Raw genomic sequence first — 24,730 nt, 5'->3', positions numbered from 1 at the left:
GAAATGTTATTTTTCCAGCCAGCCATTGGTCAAATCTTTATTCTTATATCTACTAGCTATGTAACTGTAGTATATTACTTAACCTCTCTGAGCTTTAGTGATTTCACTAGTAAATTGGGATCAATGATCCATTCTTAGTAGGATTTTAAGTAAATAAAAAGGCATAACTTCATCGTAGCTCCTAACACATCATGGGGGTTCAGCAAATATTTTTCATTGCTTTATTCAGTCACTCACTAAACTTATCTTTCACACCAAATTCTGCTGGGCCAGAGAGATTTACACTAAACAGCTATTTCTGTGATCACCAAAAGTGATTTTAGGATGGGTGTGGTGGCTCCCGCCTGTAATACCAGCGCCTTCAGAGGCTGAGGTAGGAGGATTGCTTAAGCCCAGGGGTTTAAGACCAGCATCAGCAAAGTGGTGAGACCCTGTTTCTACAAAAAGAAAATAATTAGCCAAGCATGGTGGTACCTGACTGTAGTCCCACCTACTCAGGAGGCTGAGATGGGAATATCACTTGAGCCCAGGAGTTGGAGTCTACAGTGAGCTATGATCACACCCCTTCACTCCAGCCTGGGCAACAGAGCGGGATTCTGCCAAAAAAAAAAAAAAAAAGGTCAGGGGGACTTTTATGGCATAATGGATAAAATAATTTGCCAAATGTCACATAGCTAGTCAATGGAGAACTAAGATTTCAACCCAGGAAGCCTTGATCCCTAGCCTTCTCTTTTAATCACCACAGTAGACACAAAGGCCTTAAGGTAAAAAGTGGTTAATGATTTCCAAAGACACTAGTTCTGTCAGATGTTAATAAGTTTCAGGCAGAAAGTACAAGGAGAAGATAAAGCTGCATGTTAAAATATATTTGGGTAATGATTAGTTAAAAAGCTAATTGAGTCAGAAAGTTTTGATTCTTTTTGTTCTCTTCTTCTTTTTTTATTGACATCTCATAGCCTTTAATTCTACTTTTCATAAAGCAGCTCACAAAGCCAGAGCAGCATTCCATACTCCCCCACACACTCACAAAATTATTCTAGAAAGTGCTGATCCTTGTAGCAGTGAATTTGAAATTCCAGTGTGGCAATAATTTTATTTATTAATCTTGGAAGCCCCACTACCATTGCCTACTTTTTTCTTCTCAGTATGCTGGAAAATGACAAGGACAGAGTAATCCACGTTAACAAGTGCCTGTTGCTTGATTCTTCCCATGCCCATATAGCTATAAACTCAGGTAACTTTGAAATATTTAGGGCTCATTAAGACCAGCATAATTTGAGTCCAACCACCCAAACACACATCTGTCTAATCTTGTTATGAAATCAACATTTTGCTAATGTTATAAAATGACTTCCTCAGGAATGGGGTCATATTAGAGTTTTGAAACATTTATTTGCTTTCTACAAACATAATAGTTTAGCTCAGTGGAATACTCATTGGTTTATTTCTTTAAATAGTTATGGTCAAAGAGTACATGGTGATTTTGCTTTCATTCTATAACAATAGATAATATCCACTAATTCTCATTTTTTCTTAGTAGCATTTTATATGAAGATGGCATAAGAAATAACTTTCTTCTAATATTCCTAACCTACTTAAGATTACAGAAATGAGGGAATTACACTGAAGGAACATATTTTTCAGTTATGACAGTCTCACAGTCACTGTAAATCTTGTCAATTGTTTATCGAACACATAAGGTCCTCTTGCCTCAATTTTCAAAATATATTCAGAATCTGACTACTGCTCACCACATTCACTGCTGCACCTGGGTCCATCTGCTGCCTTCTCTTGGTACACTGGTACAATAACTTCCTAACAGATCTCCCTGCTCAAAATCTTGCCTCCTTATAGATGATTTTCCAAGCAGGAGTCACAGAAAGCTTTAATAAAAGGAAGATTAAATCCCATCATTTCTGTGCTCCTGTCTCTCCAGGGTTTCCTATTACATTTAAAATTTAAACTCACTCTGGTATTCAGAAACCTTGCAGAATCTGGGTCTGGTCTCTCTAGGCCATTTCCTAATGCTTCCTTTTTCTTACGAGCTGCAGACAGCTCAACCATCTTATGTTCCTTGTTCACAATAAATATGTGCTTATCCTAGGGCTCTACACCGAAATAAGCCAGGTTCACATCAGACTTACTTTCTGTCTCCTCATCTTGGATTTTTCTTCATAATACTTATTACCTAAAGTTATTTATTTAGGTTATTTACCCCAATTTTGTGTTTCCAGAAGACAGAAACTGTCAATCTTGCTGCCACCTTTAGCACCAGAATCAAGAATAGTACCTGACCCATAGTAGGTGCTTAAAGAATACTTTTAGGATTAAGACAGACAAATGGATGAAAGAGCATTCTCTCTCTCCCTCTCTCTCTCTCTCTCTCTCTCTCACACACACATACACCCCTCTTTGGAGAGTCTGCTGTAGAATCCACCCATTTTTTTGCTCTCTGTGATGTCATTTATCACTGTGAGTTTTCTCACTTGTTATGAGTTAGTGCTTTGTTAATTTTCTCACCGAGGACCTGATCTAAATATTATTCTCTTTTGTATTTAAATTGTGATGATGGACCTTTATGTAGAGTATTTAAAGGCTTAAAACAAAACTCTTCTTAAGTAGTAGAATTACCTTTTTTTTTTTTTTGAGACAGTATTTTGCTCTTGTCCCCCAGGCTACAGTAGTACAGTGGCATGATCTTGGCTCACTGCAACCTCTGTCTCGGGTTCAAGCGATTCTCCTGCCTCAGCCTCCCGAGTAGCTGGGATTACAGGTGCCCACCACCACATCCGGCTAATTTTTTGTATTTTTAGTAGAGACGGGGTTTTACTTTGTTGGGCAGGCTGGTCTCGAACTCCTGACCTCAGGCAATCCGCCCAGCTCAGCCTCCCAAAGTGCTGGGATAATGGTTAAATCATTAGTTAAATGATTAGTAAAATCATTATTTAACAGGAGTGAGCCACCGCGCCCAGCCGTAGAATTGCCTTTCTAACATCAGTCTTACTGAAGTCCTCCCTAATGCATAGTCATTTAGATGCTGCTTCCTTTCTTTCATAGCACTTTGGATGAGTGTTCACTAGGTAATAACTGTGATTTATGTTTGTCTTGCTCGTATTGCTTGGTACAAGCTATCCACTCAATGACATGGGTGGATGGGTGAGGATTGGAAGAGTACAGGGAAAGATGGTGAGCAGAAAACACTGGCACACTGATACAATGGAAAGCAGTTTATCTGTAGGTTTTGCTTCTCTGTGTTGTTCATTGAGCACAGCTCTGCCAGCACCCTCACTGCTACTGGCTAGTGGTAGTACTTTAGAACAATAGGGCTAGGGAGAAGTAGGCAACAAAGGAACCCCAAAAATTAATAAGTCTGGGTTTTTGTTGTTATTGTGTCCTAACCACAGAGCAAGCCATGTATGGACCATTCATGAATTTATTCTTCACAGAAAGCTTCTGTAGGATAATTTTTTAAATCACGAAATTTGTTGGTGGTCAAAAGCTCCAGTTTCAGGTACCAACACTGTCACTTACTACTTGGGTACACACTATCTTTGCTGAGTTTTCTGATTTGAGAAATGGAGATATCAATATTAATTTCTTCTTATAAACAGAGATTGAGCATAATTGTAGTGAAAGCTGTTGTGAGACTCAAATTAGACAATATTTATCAGAGATGACATATAAAACATAAATTATGAAAATAACCTTAGGTTGTTATTATCATGTGCTCCCATATTATCACCTATTCTGATCATCCTGGGGCAAGCCATTATTAGCAAGGTACAGAAAGTTTGTACAGTTGCAAGTAAGTGAAGGCCAACTAATAATCTACTCACACTGAAAATTCTCCAGGAAGGATAGTATCTATTTTCAGATGCTGAAACAATACAATGTAAGAGAGTAACAAAATAAAATGACATTATAGTAAAGAAGAATGACTGAGCTGGAATAATTTAGCTATTAAACTTTTACTCCCAGAGATAGCCTTAAGGTTTATGTTGTGATCATAATAGTCTGCTATGTTATCTTGGTCAGTTCCTTTATGTTTTTGAACTGATGCTGATATGCAAACAAAATTTAAAAGACAATGTATTCCCACTTGAGTCAGCATAAGTTTTCAACATAAAGCATACAATTGATGATTAGAAAACAGATTTATAGATTAAATTTTAAATTTTCAACTGGCATACTCAAGGTAATTATGTTGTTTCCTGTCTACTTAGGCTTTAAAATGAAAGATATGACTTTTTTGGTAGCCCTAAATTACTTATTTTTTAAATAGCTGTCTCAATACTAAAATTGTATATTGAAAGCAAACAAAAGGATGAAAAAATATATTTGTGTGTTTGAGTAACTGTGCATAGATTCTTGCATTTAATCCTTGGAACTATTTTATGGGAATATTTTATTATCCTCAAGTCTAAGGTTAAAAAACTGTAACGGACCCACTGCCACCCAGCTAACAAATGATAAAACCAAGATTTTAACTTAAATTTGTTGAAACCAATATTGATTCCCTTGCCACTATATCAGCCTTTGTTCTTCAACACATGAAGCAATTTTATTTATTTTTATTTTTATTTTTTTTGAGACGGAGTCTCGCTCTGTCGCCGAGGCTGGAGTGCAGTGGCGCGATCTCAGCTCACTGCAAGCTCCGCCTCCCGGGTTCACGCCATTCTCCTGCCTCAGCCTCCCGAGTAGCTGGGACTACAGGCGCCCACAACCGCGCCCGGCTAATTTTTTGTATTTTTAGTAGAGACGGGGTTTCACCGTGGTCTCGATCTCCTGACCTTGTGATCCGCCAGCCTCGGCCTCCCAAAGTGCTGGGATTACAGGCGTGAGCCACCGCGCCCGGCAATGAAGCAATTTTATTGAGCTTTGAGACTACATTTTTTATGCATGTATGGCTTCCTATTATTCTGCTACTAGAGAACAGCAAGAGTTCTATTTGTCATAATCAGACTTACTGTAACTGTTACCACCTGTTCCAGAAAGCTGTTATCTTTGTTTTTTGGTGTGTGTGAAAATCTGTTTTACTTATTCTTTGATCTTTTTAGATTTTAAGACACTATCAATTATAGGAAGCATCATCAAATTAATAAGAGCTTTTAGGAAAAATAGGTTACTGCCATGATTTCAGAAATGTTACAATGTGGGAGAAAGTCATCTTAAAAAGAGGAAATATGATATAATATTTGGTATTGTAATTTAGTGCTATTGCTTAAACATTTTTTTAATTTGAAATTTGATTGATGTTCTGGGCATATGTGCAATAAATGTCTCATCACCACATGGGGAGAATTTCATAAAAATAAGGATCTATGCCCTTGAGAAAAACCAAAACACAGTAGGTTTCATTTGTGTTTCAGAAGATCTCACTGATGGAAGAATAATTAGCTTCATTAACCAAAATGCAATATGGCTCTCTCCATTGTTGCTCTCAGATGTTGACTGACACAAATACTAACTCTAAAAAGCTTTTTAAAGTCTGCCGTTATGATACAAATAACTCCCAGCAAGAAAAAAAAAAAAAAATCTACGAGGGAGAGAGGACTACCACTACCTAGTTAAAATAGGTAACACATTTTACATTTCCTTCCTACTACAGTTTTTCACTGTCCTTACATTTATATTGTTTTACAAAGTTACGTTCAGAAGGAAAATTATATTTCAAGTGAAATGTGTGAGAATAGCCTAAAACAGCTTTTTAACTTAAGATTATAGTTTAAGCATTTCTGTACATTGTCAGTCTGCAAAGCAATTTAATGGATGCAAAATATTCCCACATACAAGCATACCATTCATTTATTAGTTAACAATTGCTACGAGATTACAATGCAATTAACAATGAACTAAATATCAGGATATAGTGATGAACAAAACAGTCACTGCACGAATAGCACTTATAGTTAGGAGGAGGTAGATATAACATTTATATGTATAAATGTATACATTCAATGCCAGATGCTGATGTATATGTACATATATAGCATATATGTTTTATATGAATGTTTTGTCATTTGATGTCAGGTGCTGATAAAAATAATAAAAAAAAATAAAGCATTGTGTGCAGAGAGACAACAATGTAGACTGTATTTTAGAAATAATGATCAAACAGTGATTCTCTGATGGGGTGACTAGTGAACAGAACCGTGGCTAAAACAGAGATTGAGCATTATCTGCAGAGAGACAAGCAAGTGCAAAAACCCTTCAGTGAGAACATATTTTACATCAAATAACCTGGTGCAGCTGGATCAGAGGGTATGAGGGTAGAGCTGTATGAACTGGATACAGAATGATAGTGAGGGGTGAAACTGGCTGGGCTTCTGGGTCAGGTGGGGACTTGGAGAACTTTTCTGTCTAGCTAAAGGATTGTAAACACACCAGTCAGCGCTCTGTGTCTAGCTAAAGGTTTGTAAACACACCAATTAGCACTCTGTAAAAATGGACCAATCAGCACTCTGTAAAATGGACCAATCAGCAGGATATGGGCGGGGCCAAATAAGGTAAGAAAAGCTGGCCACCTTTGCCACCACTGGCAACATGCTGGGGTACCCTTCCACACTGTGAAAGCTTTGTTCTTTGGCTCTTCACAATAAATTCTGCTGCTGCTCCTCGCTCTTTGGGTCCGCACTACCTTTATGAGCTGTAACACTCACTGGGAAGGTCTGTGGCTTGGCTCCTGAGGTCAGCTAGAACACGAACCCACCAGGAGGAACAAGCAACTCCAGACGCGCCTCCTGTAAGAGACGTAACGTTCACTGAGAAGGTCTGCGGCTTCACTCCTGAAGTCAAGCGAGACCACAAACCTACTGGAAGGAAGAAACTCTGGAGACATGAACACCTGAAGGAACTAACTTTGAAACAAACACCATCTTTAAGAACTGTAACATTCACCGCGAGTGTCCGTGGCTTCATTCTTGAAGTCAGCGAGACCAAGAACTCACCAGAAGGAACCAATTCCAGACACAATAGTAAGGAGCTAGATGATGCATATGCCCAGTGGGCTGTTGTATGGACTATGGTTTTACTTGGGGCTGCAGAATTATTAGAAGGTTTGAACAGAGATTTAATGTGAAATATCTTGGGTTTTTAAAAGGGTCACCCTGGCTACCATGTGGTAGGAGCAAAAGAGGAAACAGGGAGATTGTTTTGGAGAACCAAATGAGCTTCTGTTTGAGAGATGTGTTGGCTTTAACTATAATCAGATGTTGATAAATGATCAACTTTGAGCTGTAATTTAAAGACAGTTTAGACAGGATTTGGGCATTTAATTCCAGTTAGTCATTCAATAAACATTTATTGAATGGCAACTATGTGCCAGACCCTGTTCTAGATGTTAAGGTGAAAGCAGTCAATAAACAAGACAACAAAAGTGGGAAAAATGTACACACACACGTGTATATATGTAAAGGCCAGGCTCACAAAAAATACCTTAGTGAGGGGAACAAATAATGAACAAAGACAAATAAGTGAAAACACATTGCATGTTAGTGGTATGTGCTAAAGAGTGGTATGTGCCAAAGAGGTAATGCTTCATGCTAAGTCACCAGAATTTGGTGAAAGATCTGATGTAGGGTAGAAGAGAAAATGAGGAGTCAAGATTACTCCTAGGGTTTTAGCCTGTGTAACTAGAATTAAACTTGTTTCTTAAGATGGCAATAGTTTCTACGTTTTTTTATTCATAGGCTTAGAGGAACATTTCTGCTAACACAGATTTATTTTAGATTATAATTTTAGAATGCATTTCCAGTTGTGCTCTGTTTTGCTCTTAAAACATATTGATGGATGCACCTCCACGACCCAGACATTTCCCACCAGTCTTCACTTTCAACATAGAGATCAAATTTCAACATGAGACCTGGACCAAACAAACCATATCCAAGCCATAGCAATATGTTTGTATATCATTCATCAGGACAATGATTTAAAGTTATCTGCCTACTCTAATATTTTTCTTAGTTCATTTACTTGAATTTTTGTGCTTCAGTTATGTATTTCTTATTTTTATTTTGTTAATATGCATTTATTGAAAAATTTTCTTTCTTTCCAGCTTTTAGGTTTAAGAGGTATATATGCACGTTTGTTAAATGGGTAAATTGCATGTCATGGAGGTTTGGTGTACAGATAGTTTTCTCACCCAGATACTATGCTGACTTCGCTAATATACCAAGAGAGAAAGAGAGAGAAGGGGAAGGAGGGCAGGCAGAAAAAAAGAAAACACAAATGTGAAGGAATTTAGAAGAGAAAATGATTAGCTCCAGTCAGCGCAGTAGGGCAGGGAAAAAAAAAATCTGAAAAAACTTAACGAATATGGTGGTATTTGGCAAATGTTCAAAATTGAGTTAGCTTTCCTCCAGCAAGATGATGCTATGTATTTCTTTTCCAGAAATAGATGAGTTATAGGAATTAAAGAAAAAAAGTGGCTGGGCACGGTGGATCACTCCTGTAATCCCAGCACTTTGGGAGGACGAGGCAGGTGGATCATGAGGTCAGGAGATCGAGCCCATCCTGGCTAACACAGTGAAACCCCGTCTCTACTAAAAATATAAAAAATTAGCTGAGCGTGGTGGCAGGCGCCCGTAGTCCCAGCTACTTGGGAGGATGAGGCAGGAGAATGGCGTGAACCTGGGAGGCAGAGCTTGCAGTGAGCCAAGATCACGCCACTGCACTCCAGCCTGGGCAACAGAGTGAGACTGCATCTCAGAAAAAAAAAAAAAAAAAAAAAAAAAATTCTCTGCCTAGAAAACTAAATTGTGAGTGGAATAGGAGCAGGAAATGAGTAATGAACTTCTAGAGGTTTAATTTCTTGTGTTCCATGGAAAATAAAATAATGTAAATTGTCATTTTATCTTTTATAAGCATTAAATTCATAATTCAATAATTTTAGAGTTTAGAGGAACCTTAGAGACTTAGGAAAAGGAAATTGCATGCTGAGGAAGTGGCAGATTTAGAATGAGAAATGACATCTTGTGATCCACAAGCCAGTGCCTGCTCCCCAGTAGCACATGCCATTTGCGGATTGCTGTTTAACCAAACCAGGATTTCTTCCTTCTCTAATAACCAATGGGGAAAAAGATGGAGAGACAGAAAGAGAGAGACAGGGACAGAGAGAGAACGAGAGAGCAAGCGAGCCTGCGAGCCAGAGCGCGCGCGGGGAAAAGGAAGGAAAGGGAAGAGAAAGGATTAGAAAGGAAATAAAAACTCTAAACACTCTATGCCTTACAAACTGGCAGTCAATGGTAGGGTTTTGGTAGCTGCTCCAATAATATAATTCCAAAATTTCAGTTTCTTTCTGGCTTCTGTAACAGTTCAATGCGAATCCAGATTTTGCATTTTAAGATTTTCTGTGTTGATCATTCCTCCTCCAGTTTACGTGTGTGTCTAACTGCCTCACTTTTTGTATCTTTGCTCAAATATTACTATGTTCTTTAGTAAAATGACACCCCCCACTCCTTTCACACCTTCATCCTTCCTGTCTACAGTATTTTTCTCAAATGCGCTGACCACAAGACCTATTTAATATTTTACTTATTTTAAAATTTTTTCTCTTACTTGAATGTTGTATGAAGGCAGAATTGTGTTTGCTACTCTAATGTCAACTTGTAAAAGAGGATCTTGCATATCCAGAGTTCTTTAATAAACAAAAGTTGAATGAATAAAATGTAACTTACCTAAATCTGGGGGAATACTATGTTCACAAGCATGGGCTTTGGAGTCAGATCAGAATTTGTTTCAGTTTTAGATGTGCCTCTTACTGGTTTAGTGCCTTCGGCATGTTCCATTTCCATGTTCCTTTTTTGCTTATTATTAGATGTAGGAAGAAATTATACCCACTTTTAAAGTTGTCATCAGAATGAAAGGAAATAATACAGGTAAAGTTTCTGGCCTATTGCATGCACGTAGCAAATGTTAACCATCAATGAGTGTCAGGTATGGTTAATAGGTCTAAGTGTAACCACTAAAAGCTTAGAACTTCTTAACGTATCTGGCTATTAACTGCATCCTAAGACATAATATAACCTATACAATTTTAGTTTATACCACTATGAACCTGATACTATTAGCTGCCCACGATGTAACATATTGTGTTTTAATAGCTTTTAACCATTATTTATAAAGGAATGGATATACTATAAACAAAATTGTTTTTCTTCTGTACAATAAGTAAATTGACTGAAATCTTGAAAGCACTAGAGTTTTCCATGTCAAAATTCATGTTTAATAGATATCAACTGATTTAGTAAAACAACTCTAAGATGTTTTGATATCTTTGAAAAGGCTAAATGTGTAGCAATCTGTTTTTGAGTTTGAAGATATATTTATATCATATGGAACATAAATTGGTGAAATGTGTCAAGAATTCTTGGTCATGTAGCCCCCATAGAGATTTCCTATTTTATACTATTTTACATTGATTACAGCTTATTCATTGTTCATATACATCCTTATATGTAACTGATATTATAGTTTTTTTGGTTTTTTTTTTTTTTTTTTTTTTTTTTTTTTTGCTATTCCACTAGTAACCATTTTTCAATATTCTCTGTTCTTTCCTGGTAGTTGTTTCAATCCCCTGATTTATATTTCTTGTAATGTTTATTAACATATTTTCTTGTAAATGCAACACATTTACAAGAAAGAAAACCCCATCAAAAAGTGGGCAAATGATATGAACAGACACTTCTCAAAAGAAGAGATTTATGCAGCCAACAGACACATGAAAAAATGCTCATCATCACTCGCCATTAGAGAAATGTAAATCAAAACCACAATGAGATACTATCTCACACCAGTTAGAATGGCTATCATTAAAAAGGAAACAACAGGTGCTGGAGAAGATGTGGAGAAATAGGAACACTTTTACACTGTTGGTGGGATTGTAAACTAGTTTAACCATTGTGGAAAACAGTGTGGCAATTCCTCAAGGATCTAGAACTAGAAATACCATTTGACCCAGCCATCCCATTACTGGGTATATACACAAAGGATTATAAATTACGCTGCTATAAAGACACATGCACATGTATGTTTATTGTGGCACCATTCACAATAGCAAAGACTTGGAACCAAGCCAAATGTCCATCAATGACAGACTGGATTAAGAAAATGTGGCACATATACACCATGGAATACTATGCAGCCATAAAAAAGGATGAGTTCATGTCCTTTGTAGGGACATGGGTGCAGCTGGAAACCATCATTCTCAGCAAACTATCGCAAGGACAAAAAACCAAACACTGCATGTTCTCACTCATAAGTGGGAACTGAACAATGAGAACACTTGGTCACAGGAAGGGAACATGACACACCAGGGCCTGTTGAGTCGGGGGAGGGGGAAGGGATAGCATTAGAAGATATACCTAATGCAAATGACGAGTTAATGGGTGCAGCACACCAACATGGCACATGTATACATATGTAACAAACCTGCATGTTATACACATGTACCTTAGAATATAAAGTATAATAAAAAGAAAAGTGAAAAAATATAGTCTGCTCTGATAATCAAATAAAAGAAACATATTTTCTACTGTTTCTCAGACTTTTTACACTCTTCAAATGTTTCCAGCTTTTAAGAAAACAAACTCTCAAAATCAATGCAGTTTTTAATTAAGCAAATGAAGGCTTACACAGTTCTTACTAATGTCACTATCTTCAAGTTCAAAACATGATTTTTTCATGGTTCTAATTTTATTTTAAAAAATTTGAAGTACATTCAATAGCACAGATGCATTTAATTCTTCTGAAAGTCACTATCAGTGTCAGCATTAGTAAATAACAGGCAAGCTTTCATGTGATTACTTTCATGTGCTTATTTATTGAATGTATGGATTATTTGAAAATTCTGCCACACAAATTTTATGTATGTTCTAGTGTGTGTGTATATGTGTAGGGGTGTGTGTGTGTGTGTGTGTGTGTGTGTATCTAGGCTAAACCTTGGGAAACATGAAAGAGGAGAGATTAGTACATTTAATGAAAAAAGAGAAAAGAAAAATGATAGAAATAAATATAACTTTCTCTTTCTCTTTTATAGCCCTAGGAAAAGATAAGGATTACACAGATGAATCAGAACACGCTACTTATGACCGGTCTCGTCTCATTAATGACTTTGTTATCAAAGATAAATCTGAATTCAAGACAAAATTATCTAAGGTAATGAGAACTAAACTTTATCAATAAGTCATTTTTAGAGCATAATTTTTAAAACCTTTTAATATGTGTCTACATGTTTGGTTTTTGCTGGAGACTATACAAGAATATACATGTTAATATGTACCATTAAGAACTCAGAAGTTATATAGAGATATTAATTCATATTTATCATACTGATTCATATTTCTCAAACAATGTTTAAAACACTTAATGTGAAATGTAAAATTATTCATTAATAGTCTCTTTAGGGCTTCTTCGTCTTTCTTAGCATGACTTAATGAGAACATGGATTTTAGTATCACATCAACCAAGATTTAAGTTCCATTTCCACTACCCAGTTGTAATAACTTGATAAGACTAATTAAACTCACTGGGAATTGTTTTCTCATCTTGGAATATGCTCCTGGTTGTCTGCTTGACAAGATTATTTGAAGACAAAATGAGATAACCATGTAAGTGTCTGGCGCATAGCAAAAGATTGAGAATATCTTATTAAAATTATAGTTCACCAATACAAAAATGAGGTAGAGTTCAATTTTAAAAGCTGTTGGTTCCAACAATCCTGCCATTCCTCAAACAAAATGCTTTCATGGACTCTTCAAAACATGGGAGTGTTCCCATCAGATACCAAAGACAAAACGGAATGTTGCTTCTTTTCATCATTGCAAATGTAACTGATCCATATAGACCTTTTGATGATTTTCACGACAAATCCTGGCTCAGGATAAGCTCATTTTTTTTTTTATTATTTTTTTTCATTTTTTGTATTGATGAAAAAGGAAATGCCTTTGTAAAAAGGATAGTTGGACATTAAGTGCAGTTTAACACAAGGAATGACTTAGGTTTCAATTTTCACTGCATGGCTAATAATCACAAGAAATACAGTTTTCTCTGTGATATTTGATTCTGTGTTTCTTGGATTACTTTTGCAAATATCTTTATTAGACACCCACCAATGTGTTAGTAAATAAATATGGCAGAGACTAAATATTACTATCGTAAGTGAGACCAAACTAATACATAGATGCAGGGATAATTGTGCCAAATTTCTTTATTCTTGTTCGTCACTAATAATTAGTGATCATCCCCTCTCCCCTTGCCCTACATTTCCCAGCCCCTGGTAATCATCATTCTACTCTCTATCTCTATGCGTTCAACTGTTTTAATTTTCAGCTCTCGCAAATAAGTGAGAACATGAAAAGTTTGTCTTTCTGTGCCTGACTGATTTCCCTTAGCATAATGACCTCCAGTTCCATCCACGGTGTTGCAAATGACAGGGTCTCATTCTTTTATGGCTGAATAGTACTCCATTGTGTATATGTTCTCCACTTTTTAAAAATCCATTCATTTGTTGATGGACACTTGGGTTGCTTCCAAGTCTTGGCTGTTGTGAATACTGTTGCAATAAATATGGGAGTGCAGATATTTCTTTTATAAAACTTTTCTCTAAGACCAGTTTACTTTCTGTCTTACCTCTTGACAAAAGGCTTTTTCATCCATGTGTAGCTAAGCAATTTAAGGAAGCATTTTGTAATGAAAGGAAAGGAACATTCCCAAAAATCCATAGACTGAAGGACCTGGCCTGACTGCAAGCAAAGTTCTAGAGCAAATGAGGGTGATTGTTTTTAAGATGGTTTGGGTAAATATCACTTTTTCTTGTTTCACGAATATGGAGAACATTGGGAATAACATATGAAGATAATAAAGTCCTACCGCCAAACTGTATGATCCTCAAAACTAGAATCCCTCTCTCCACCAAGGAGTCACATCCTACATACCAGCTGAGGCCTCTAGATGTGGTCGATTTACAGGGATTATCTATGGTTAATCTAGGTTAGCAGGAATAAGCCTATGGTAAAGAATCCATGGCGTCTGTAGTGGGCATTAGTGAAGCTCAGCTGCATAGCTCTTTTGGTCTCAGCTGGGATATTTCATGGGTCCACCACTGTCACAATGCCCAAATTAACTACAGATATTGACATTAATGAGTCTGGGAATATTAATCTAGTTTTCAATTACAGTGACTTCACCTTTGAAAGGATATTGGGTATCAAATCAAACAGGAAGAAGGTTATGGACAAGGAAAATCTGCACATGTATATTTTAACAGTTCATTAATGTTAGATCACAAGGCCATTCACTTTGTGTCAACTGGCATTGGCAGATGGTGCTCATCTTTATCTCAATGGGTATTAGAAATAATTTTCTCTAGGGCTGGAGACACTGGTCATATGTTGAAGAAGGTGAGAAGGAGATGGCTTTTGTAGTCTTCTACAGCATACCTTTTATGTGGATGTCAGGAACTATTTCATTTGCCTAAATGGCTCTTTGCCTCCAAATTGTGTATAGGACTTAGTATTCTGAATGTGCTACTTCCTATTTTTGTCCAGATATTGTGAGATGGTGATGACAAACTACAAGATGAATGACTAACTTGGCTCTATATGGCTGCTTTAATGGACAAGATTATACATGAAATGCTAAGAGAATAAATTTTACTTCTTTTTGGGATAGTCAGTTTCTAAAGAAAATATTAATATTTATTTAACTTTAGTACCTGAAGTAACCTTTTATTTATATTATTAAGTGGTATCCTAAATATTTAATTTTCATGTAAAACATGGGTCACACAGAAAATCACCTTGGCTTATTAATCTTTTTGTCCATGTTTTTAAATTTATCTTCTTACCTAACATTAAGTAGTCTCCTTTCGATCAGCCCAGAGGAAGCTCGCCCTGTTTTCAGAGTCTTTGTATTCTCTGAAATACTGAAAAAGCATTATCTTCCCTGCAACCCTAAAAGGAATCTCCCTTCCTTGTGCCATTTAAGTACTTAGTTTGACCCTCAGAAACCTTTCTTAGTAAATGGTGAAGACTTGTTCTACATTAGCTGATCGCTAGTGTAAATTTTCCAAAAGATTTAGTACAAGAGTTTTCAGAGTTGCTTCAAATTTTCTGTAGACTCCTTAAACCTGTGTGTGCATGTGTGTGTGTGTGTATGTGCACATGCATGTGAGGGAGTGGTGTATATGTTATGATAAAGGTAGCATTTCACATCAGGAAATAAATGTTAATTATTCAAAAACATGCAAATGTTCTCACAACAACTAGTCAATTATTTGGAAAGAGTTAAAATATTCTTAGATGACATCTCACATCTTATAACAAATGAATTACTGAAGAGCTGAAGAAGTATACTCAAACTGAATATATTGAAAACAAAGCAAAAAAAAAATTAACATTTTTTCTAATGACAGAATAGAACAATTGCTTCTTTAAATGGCCTTTTAAAATCAATGATAAAATTAAGCATGGATAGACTTACTATTTAGATACTAAATATATCAGTGTCAAAATTCTGATAACATTAAGAAGAGACAAGCTTAAGATATGGTGATCAGCTCACATGCTGGAAAATATATACATGCCAGAAGAATGGCTAATATTCTTAATTCACACAGATATCATAATGTAATTTATAAATATAAGAATGAAATAAATTGAAAAGCAATTTAATTTTAACATATATAATGATCAGCTGTACTATTAATTACAGAAATACAAATGTAAGCAATGTTTTTTTGAACCAAATTAGAAAATGTTTATATCAGTATTAGGTTTTGTTGTACTTTTAAACTATAAGCTATCATTTTTATTCCTTGCTGGTCAGTATGTATATTGAGCCAAATTTTCTGGAAAACAGTTTCACAAGGAAGGTTCAGTACCTACAAGTAATTTTGCCTGTTGACTAGTTCTAGGAATTTATGAAGAGAATGCAATTAGAAGTTAGCCAAGTTTCTGGGTGTAGTAGCTCATGCCTATAATCCCAGCACTTTGAGAGGCTGAGGAGGGCAGATAAGTAATCTGGAGTGTGAGCCCAGGAGTTTGAGAACAGGCTGAGATACACAGTGAAACCCTGTTTCTACAGAAAAAATACAAAAATGAGCCGGGTATGGTGGCACATACCTGTAGTCCCAACTACTCGGGAGGCTGAGGCACGAGGATCACTTGAGCCTGAGAGGTGGAGGCTACAGTGAGCCATGGTCACACAACTACACTCCAACATGAGAGAGAGAGAGGGAGACCCTCTCAAAAAAACAGGAAGAAAAAAAAAAAAGCAAGAAGTTAGCCCAAATAATTCTGTTAAAGAATGTTTCTCACATTGTAATTTGTGGTGGGGGAGGAGCACTTCCAGAGTCAAGTGTAAATGATAACATTTAAAATAGTAATTCGTAATGCCCTCAGACAAGGCAGTACTATGCTGAAAATCTCTAAACTATTTAAGGATAATAGGACATGATCACAGTGTATTATTATATAATAAAGTGGTTTTAAAAATCAATATGTGCAGTATAATGCCAATTATATAAAAATGTCTAGCTGGTTTTCATGGGGAAAATACTTGGAATGATATACAAGAGATGTTTATAGTTTTATCACTGGGTGGTAAAATTCAAAGGACATAATACTTAAGTATTCATAGATTTAAGCCATAAATATTATAATATCATTACCTTTTTACAGTCTCATACAGCTGGTAAATGACTGAGCCAGGATTTAAAATAAGATAGTCTTTTCTTCCAAACAGTTTTTCCATTTTGTTACACTGGCATGACCGTAGTAATTCAGGACTTCACCTTTTTTAGCCCAATAACCATAGTAAGTAGCATTTCAGTTTCTTTGCCCTAATATGCACTGATCACTTATGCACCAGAAACTGTGGTAAGCACTTTATATACATTATCTAATTTAAATCTCACAATAATTCAATGACAATAGGTAGTAATACTCTCATTTTTACAAACAAGAAAATAAGGAATTAACAGAAACGTTTCTTGCCCCAGTCTCTAAGCTTGGCGGAACCAGAGCCGCATTGTGGCATGTCTCTTTAACTCTAGACTCGGCGTTTCTGTCTCCAGTTCAATCTCTGAGGTATACCCTCAGAGATACTTATCTCTTTCCAAAACCCTGAAACATTACTCTGAAGTAAGGCAGCTCTAAATTGTAGTAATTGTGTGGCTAACTCACAACCTCCTATAACTAGATTGACCTGTTTGCAATTTATTCTTGTATCTACAAACCCCTAAGTAAAAATAGTAATGTGTTACAAATATAATATCACTAAACCTCAGCAAAAGTAGTCAAATAATAGAAAGTTTCCATTCCTTGGGATCAAATAATAAGTAGATAAATATTTTCAACTGAATCTATTACAGTATGGGAACTCCCCTTACCAATCAAAATACAAAATAAGCAGCAGCACCACCACCACCACCACCACAAAACGAAACATAAAACTCTCCCCAAAAGCTCCTATAGCTGCCAACAGTTTTGTGCAGAACTGAAATATGTCTACAGCAGAGGGCTAGGAAATCATGACATGAGATGATTTACCTGAGAGAATACAATTAGGTGAGAGATGGATTTGTTGGGGTAGATGCCTTTAGTTCCCTGAAAGACTATGGGGGGAAAAAATGTGCCTGTTTAGGAAGTCGTATTTCATATGCAATACAAAGAAACAAAAAAGATGTCAAAGATGTTTTCTCTTCCCTGAAACTAATGTCTCAGTAATTAAACACATAGAGGTTTCTCAAATCACCAATGTATTTGTTTTTCCCATGAGTACTTAAGAATTCATTTTGGGAGACACATCTCCTAAATCTCCCTGGAGGATGTTAGCTCTAAAATGAGAGTTGCAATAACTTCTCTGCAAAAAAGTATACATAGTTTGATGGGATGTGAAAGTAAATTCAATAATTAATGTATGGGCATACCAGTTAAATGGTGCAGATAATGGTTCTACTTGATATTTGAACATTCAATCAATGACCGGCTCAAATCAAACAGTTCTCTAGCTGTTCAGACATGAAAGCAGCCAGAGAAGATAGATCAGAAACCATGTTATTTGAGCATACCGAAAGTCAAATCTACCTCCTTAATCTGTCACCTCCAAGCCCTCCAGGCTGTGAACACTGAACTGGAAGTTTCAATATTAATAATAATAATGTTAAATGATTATAACAACTAACATTTATTAGGGATCTTAACAGGGATTTTAATAACTTCTACTTTTCTATCACAACAACAACTCTAAAAGGTAAGGTCTATTTTTACCCCCATTTCATAGGTGAAGAAATGAAGGGTTAGATGGCTACGTAACTTTTCTGTTATCACACAGCTGGTAAGGAGGAGGCAGGAATTATACACAGGGACCACACTGTCAAGCACTGTGCTACACTGCACATAATGGAGGTGCGTGCAAGGGACTATAGAAGCCACGAGAAAAGTGAATTGGGTAGTTAGCGGTCATGTTCACATTACTGGAAAATTATGTTTATTAGAGAGCATGAATATTGTGCTTTTTTTCAATGTTTTATACTTAATATAATAAAATTGAGGCTCCTGTGCTTAGTTATATCCTGATAAATTTTAAAACACTTATCTCTAGCTTGCAGCTTATAGCCCTTCATCTCCCTCTGTCATCTTTCTCCATATATTTTGGCACATAGCCTTCTTAATCTCACCAAAGAATCAATCAAAATATGAATATTTTGAGCAATTATCACTGTAGAGAAGAAAATACCTGCAGAATAAAGCACTGTTGTGTTTACTGAATAATTTCTGACACTTCTGTTTTAAAAAACTAATTATTATTGTTTTGTTGTGGTGGTTGACTTCTTGCATGATGCAAAGGAGGATTCCAGATGAGGGTTTCAGTCATGGAAACCCATTTGATTTCATTAATCCCTTCCTGCCATAGACAATTTAAACCTACGTATTAGAGTAATATACCATTTGTTCTTTAACTATTTCTAACATTGTGTGAAGTTATTTTTTTCTATTTCTTGAGCCTGCTGGAAAATCAATTTTAAAGCATGCTTATTTACTCAAGACCATATACATTAAGTGGTTACTTCTTAGGTTCAGTGTCTTGTCAGTCCCAATTACAAGCTGCCCTACAGAGGCTTTTTTAACAGAAATAAATGTAACCCTGTGTTGCATTTCTTATGTGGATATTAACTAAATGGGGACAAAAGCATTCAATTTTATTTGCTTGTTTACTTTTAGGTGTCAGTTAATTCCTGTGCTCTCAGATTACAATCATATCATTATGTGTGGCTCAGAGACAATATAATGCAATGTGAAGTTTAACACATGCAGGATTTTTCAGAAACCACAAAGCTTTCAATTGTACCTTTCTCCAGTGAACAAGAAAATGAGGCAATTTCCTTTAAAAGCAGAAAAAGCATTATAGGAATTCCTGGTGAACTCCACTCCAGTATCAAAAAAGTGTTACCTAGATCACCATTAAAAAAGTTAGTTGTATTTTCCAGACCACTATTATCAAACTGAAACACACCTCCCATCTTTCATGTTAATCTGCCCAGCTCATTCAAATGGCACATACAATAGATTATTAATAATTGACAGTAAAATCATAAAAATGTCGCTGACATTATATTACTAAATGTCACTTAGGTGACTCATGCATAGACATTAACCAATGACACATGAAGGCAGCCCCCTATTCCACCCTATAACCAACTCCTAAAATGCAATTAATAAAAAAAATACAGATATTCTTATAAAGAGATGAGTTATCTTTAAAAAATGATTATTCAAACTAAGGCATTTAAAGAGTAGGCTAAAAACCCTCCAGTCAAATGCTTTGTGTAGCACGCAGTATGTAACATTCTAGCTAATGGAAAAAGCAGGCGGTGAAAGGGAGAACTTTCAGTTGTCACACTGAAGAGTGCTTTAAAGAAGATTGTCATTTGAGACTCTGTTGTCAGCAATGAGGGATTCCAAATGCAGCTGAACTCAGAATTCGGACTGTGGTATGTTTAAAAGTGCATCAATCTAGGAATTCTATACTATTTTTATATTTTCTTAAACATATGTAGAGAAACCAATTGAGAGAAATTAATATTGATTTCAGAATTGGAAATGAATATATCTGTTATTTCAAAATACTAGATATATATTTCAGAGTAAAAAAAGTATGATCTAAATGTGTTATTTTAAAAATATCTGTGTTTATCTTGCATGTAAACAAAATATCACCTCTCTGAAGTTTTGTCTTTTTAAATGTATTTATTGATTTAATTGAAATAGTTATTCACAGCATCTACTCTAAAATGGTTTTTATTCAAAAACATAAAACATATTTACCTTTAAAATATTTTCAGTTTTTCTTAATTTTATACAAGATTTTTAACTGATTTTCATGAAAATAGAAAGTCTGAGGGAAACATCTGAATTTAAAGGAGCATATCTCATAGCGTCAAATGTTAAAATAAATAAATCACATCAGGTACGAAATTCACTGTGATGTAAAATGTTTTCAACCTGCTGTCTTTATTTTCTCAAAGTTTTAAAGGTAATAAGAAACTTAATTTTGACTCAGTTCATGTTTTGATTTAAAATGTCAGATGCTTCCATCTGGAGAATTTCCATTTTTACATCTATGTTAAAGATAAGATCATATAGCATAGATAATCACTGATATGGAAATAAGTGTTCTTTTCTTTACGAAAAATAAGTACTTAAATGATTTCTTATATAATATTAAAAATATAAAAATCAGTGATGAGAAAAGATCTATTCAAATGTACTCTCTGCAAATTACTTCCACTAATGGAATATTTTAAAGTTCACATATATATAATATTTAAAAAATGTTTATTGTATTGAGAACCCAATAGAAAACCATAGTCTATGCTTCATCACAGACTGTTCCTTTGAGAAAGACTTGGATTTGTGTCTTCATTAGATAAACTAGAGAACCTATGATTTTAAATAAAAAATAAAAGTAAAAATTAGTGGAAAGAGAATAATATAAGATAATCTAAGAAACAGCACTTAGTATAATACCACTACATAATGGAAATTCAATCAATATTTTCTTTCCTTCTTAGTTTTTGTATTTTTTAAGTTTTGTATTTACATTTGCTTCATGATTTTTATTCTTCCCGTGGATATATGTCTTATATGGTATTCAGCATCACACTTTATCCAGTTAACTGAGGTCAGATATCTCAGGTGTTTTGGATCTAATCTGAGTCCAATTTGAGTAAAATTAATCTAGCTTTTTTTGTAACTCTATGATAGTGCATTGCTCAGTGAACCAGATTTCATAAGACACTTCAGAGGAAACTATTGCTTCCCCCTTAATAACATGAAAGCAATATAGGCAAAATTAATCACAGAGAAATAGTGTCTGATAAATTATCTGGACCAATTCATTGTTTGAACCATTTTCAGAGAAATGCAAAATGCATTTTTCCATACTTTTACCTAATTTTAGCTAAATTAATACATACTCAACTATTAGTATAAAAGTAGCTTCATATTTGAAAACTTTTCAAAAGTATGTGCTGCATAATTATACTTAATATTCATAAGAAATATGTATGTCTCACTATCATAAAAGCAAATTTATAAGCAGAATTATCACTAATTGTTAAATTAAAAAATAAAATTATCCTTGGACTTCTCTTTCAGCAAAATGAGAGATTAAATTCAGTGATATTTAAGGTTCAGATCTCACATTCTAAGGAATTCTGGCTACATCATCTTTAAACAAAATATGTGTGTTGCCTTCCTAAACAGATACCTTACAGCAGTGGTTGCACAAAAAAAGATAGATAACTGGACTCCACCCCCCAGAGCTTCTGATAACAGTAGCTCCAGTTGAGGCCTCAGAATTTGCATTTTTAAGTTTCCAGGTGATTCTGATGCTATTGGTGCAGATAGCACATTTGAGAACCATTGTCTTAATTATCCCCTTAATATCTTCAGTGTACTCTATTTTGAGAATTCATCATGTGCCAGACTCTATACTAATCTGGGTATACATTATTGAATAAAACAGGCAAAATCCCTAAGTGTGCAAAGCTTGTAGTCTACTGGAGGAATAAGAAAATAAGCCTACATGTAATTATCTATTTAAAGTTGTCATAAGTGGGTGCAGGGTAGAAGAAGGGGAGTTACTTGAGTGATCAGGAAAGCAGCTTATTAAGAGCAAGAAATGAGAGATGAGAAGTCAACAGAGGGAAAAGTGGAAGAACGTGGCATTCAAGGCAGAAGAGTGACCTATGTGAGGGCCCTGGCATGCAGAGTATCCAGATGTGTTTGAGAAGCGATGTGCTTATGTGGCAGAAACACCGAAACTAAGCACAAGGATGGCCAAGAGGAGAGGTGAGAGAGAAGTGAGCAGACACAATGCTGCAGGGGCCTATGATGAGGGGTTTGAATTTGATTCTAAGTTTAAAGGTTTTTGGACAGATCTCTGTTTTTGTAAGATCACTCTGCCCCTTTGGGCGGGGAAACAATGTAGGAGGTGGGGACGACACTGGAGTAATGCAACTCAATAAAGGCGAAGGTGGCTGGCCAAGACTGGTTAAAGGTAAGGTGAATCCATCAGACAGTTTCCCACATCAGAATGGGGAAACCACTTAGATATCTAACTACAAAGGTGGAAGTTAGAGAAATCACATTGGAATTGATTACTTAATGACAGGGACACAAGTCAAGAAAGTAAAAAAAGCAGGCTAGAAAGCTAAGTTATAAGTGTGTGTGTGTGTGTGTGTGTGTGTATGAGAGAGACTTTTAATACTACTGGGGATATAGATGATTTTTAAATTTTGTTTTGTTTCCTGCAATAAAAAATACATATTCTAACATTTCCAAATTCAAATATTGCATTGAGTAAAACTGGCTTTACTCAATTACAAGTTGAATTATCATTTGATTCATTTGCATATTTGTGTGTGTGTGTGCACAGATGCGTGCATGCCAGGTACCATACAAGATTCAGTGGATATGAAATGAATGTGACGTGCTTCCCATTGTCAAAAAGTTTGCAGTTTACTGGGGACAGTAAAAATAGGAGCTTCAGAAGAATGGTCCTCAAATTTTAGAATGCATAAGAATTATGCTTTATATCATTTGACAGGACTTCCAGATACCAGTGACTCCTCTAGTACTCCAGCAGGTGTTGAATATACTCATCCTTTTCCATGCCCAGATGTATTTGTATATGGAGTTTCCTCAACCTGGGAAGGCTGACCACCTTTCTCCATTCATGTTTTTAGGATTTAAATCACATATCACTTCTGAATGAAGGTTTTTTCTCTTTCTCAAGACAGTTACTTCATCTTTGCTCTCATAGCACTTGCACCTCCGCCCCCTCGTAGCACAAATCACACAAATTGCAATTATATGTCCTCCTATCTGTCTCCTTAACTAAATTACTCTCTTTTCATGGAGGGGGACAATGAATTTTTTTTTTCTCTGTAATTACCTCTGCACTGTGCATAGAGGCTGACTCATAACGAACTCAGGATAAACTTGTCAAATAAGTGAACTACTGAAAGAATATTAGGGAAACATTGGAATACGTGGAATAGAGTTATTAGTGTGGCCTTCAAGAGTACAAGCACAATTCATGGAAGGGAAGGAAATCAATCTTGTCTTTAAAAATGGGCAAAACTTTTTGAGTTATTTTACTTATAAGGATTTGTAGTAATAAAACAATTGAGAGATTAACAGAGATATATGAACAGGGATACTCACTGCATCATTATGAATCACAGCAAAGAATAATTTGGCAAAACAAGCCAAAATATCATTCAGCTGGAGGTAAATAATGGCAGAATCATAAAACTGAATATTGTTTAGGTATTTGAAAGTGCAGTGAGACAAGGCCAATCTGCACCACTAATTCTCAAGTGTGCCATCACACAACAAGAATAAATAGGGGAATATAAAATTGTATTTCCCACCCCAGGGAAACACTATGTTAAGAGTAACGAGATCTGGTTCTGGGATTCCCTGCCAGCAGATCCATTCTATATGCTCTGCAGACCACCAAGCCTCAGAATCTCTTTTCTGAAAAGTCAGAAAAAGTTGGGAGAGCCCCAGTACCCCATACCCTTTATCACAAGTCTATTCTTTGCATTAAAACAAGATGAAAACAACCAATCACTGTAACCTAGAATAGCCTTTGTTTTCTGGCCCACATTAGGTAAAAGAGATAAGAGACTTTACATATTGATGTAGAGATATTGGTGGATTTTTCCTGTTTTATGCAAGTATCACTTTCTTTGTTGGCCCTATTTCCCTACTTTAAGCTAGCCAACAGAATTATCCCTCCTGTTGGATAGAATGATAGATGCGGTAATGTACAAGTTTCCCAAGCTGAATTCCACTCTGAGATGTTCTCTTAGAACTTACATAGGAAAAGATATTCCCCTCTCAGCCACAGGAAGAAAATTATTTTTAGTCGTATTACAGCAAAATATGCAGGAAGTCATCAGGCTCGGGGTTTTTCTTCACCCAAAACCTTTATGCAAGCAAAACAAAACTTAACTTGGAGACAATTTTGTCTGTCTTGAAAAAAAAAATCTAGCCTCAGTCACAACCAGGCAACTAGCTGATTGGTTATAGAACTAGGGGTCTCTCCTCACACCACACATAAATGAGGCAAATGACTAGGTGTAGTCATCAGGTAATTACTTTGCTTCTGTCTTCAGGCTATAAAAGCTCACTGCTTGTACTGCTGGAGCAGAGCTCTC

The 24,730-nt window shown here is 35.8% G+C and overlaps 1 protein-coding gene across 2 annotated transcripts in view; it reads left to right on the top strand.

Moving 5' to 3' along the window:
• The window catches only part of LOC105463297 (anoctamin 3), a 485,486-nt gene that overhangs the window by 263,400 nt on the left and 197,356 nt on the right, over window positions 1-24,730 (top strand). For both annotated transcript variants that reach the window (XM_071074951.1, XM_071074952.1), the window contains one exon: window positions 12,035-12,153. In XM_071074951.1, coding sequence (XP_070931052.1) covers window positions 12,035-12,153 — 119 coding nt within the window. The remainder of the gene's footprint in view (window positions 1-12,034; window positions 12,154-24,730) is intronic.

This window comes from Macaca nemestrina, chromosome 12 (genome assembly GCF_043159975.1).
Source record: "Macaca nemestrina isolate mMacNem1 chromosome 12, mMacNem.hap1, whole genome shotgun sequence".
Classification (NCBI taxonomy): Eukaryota; Metazoa; Chordata; class Mammalia; order Primates; family Cercopithecidae; genus Macaca; species Macaca nemestrina.
Note: the sequence above shows the minus strand (reverse complement) of the source record. Positions and strands in the feature narration are given on the sequence as shown.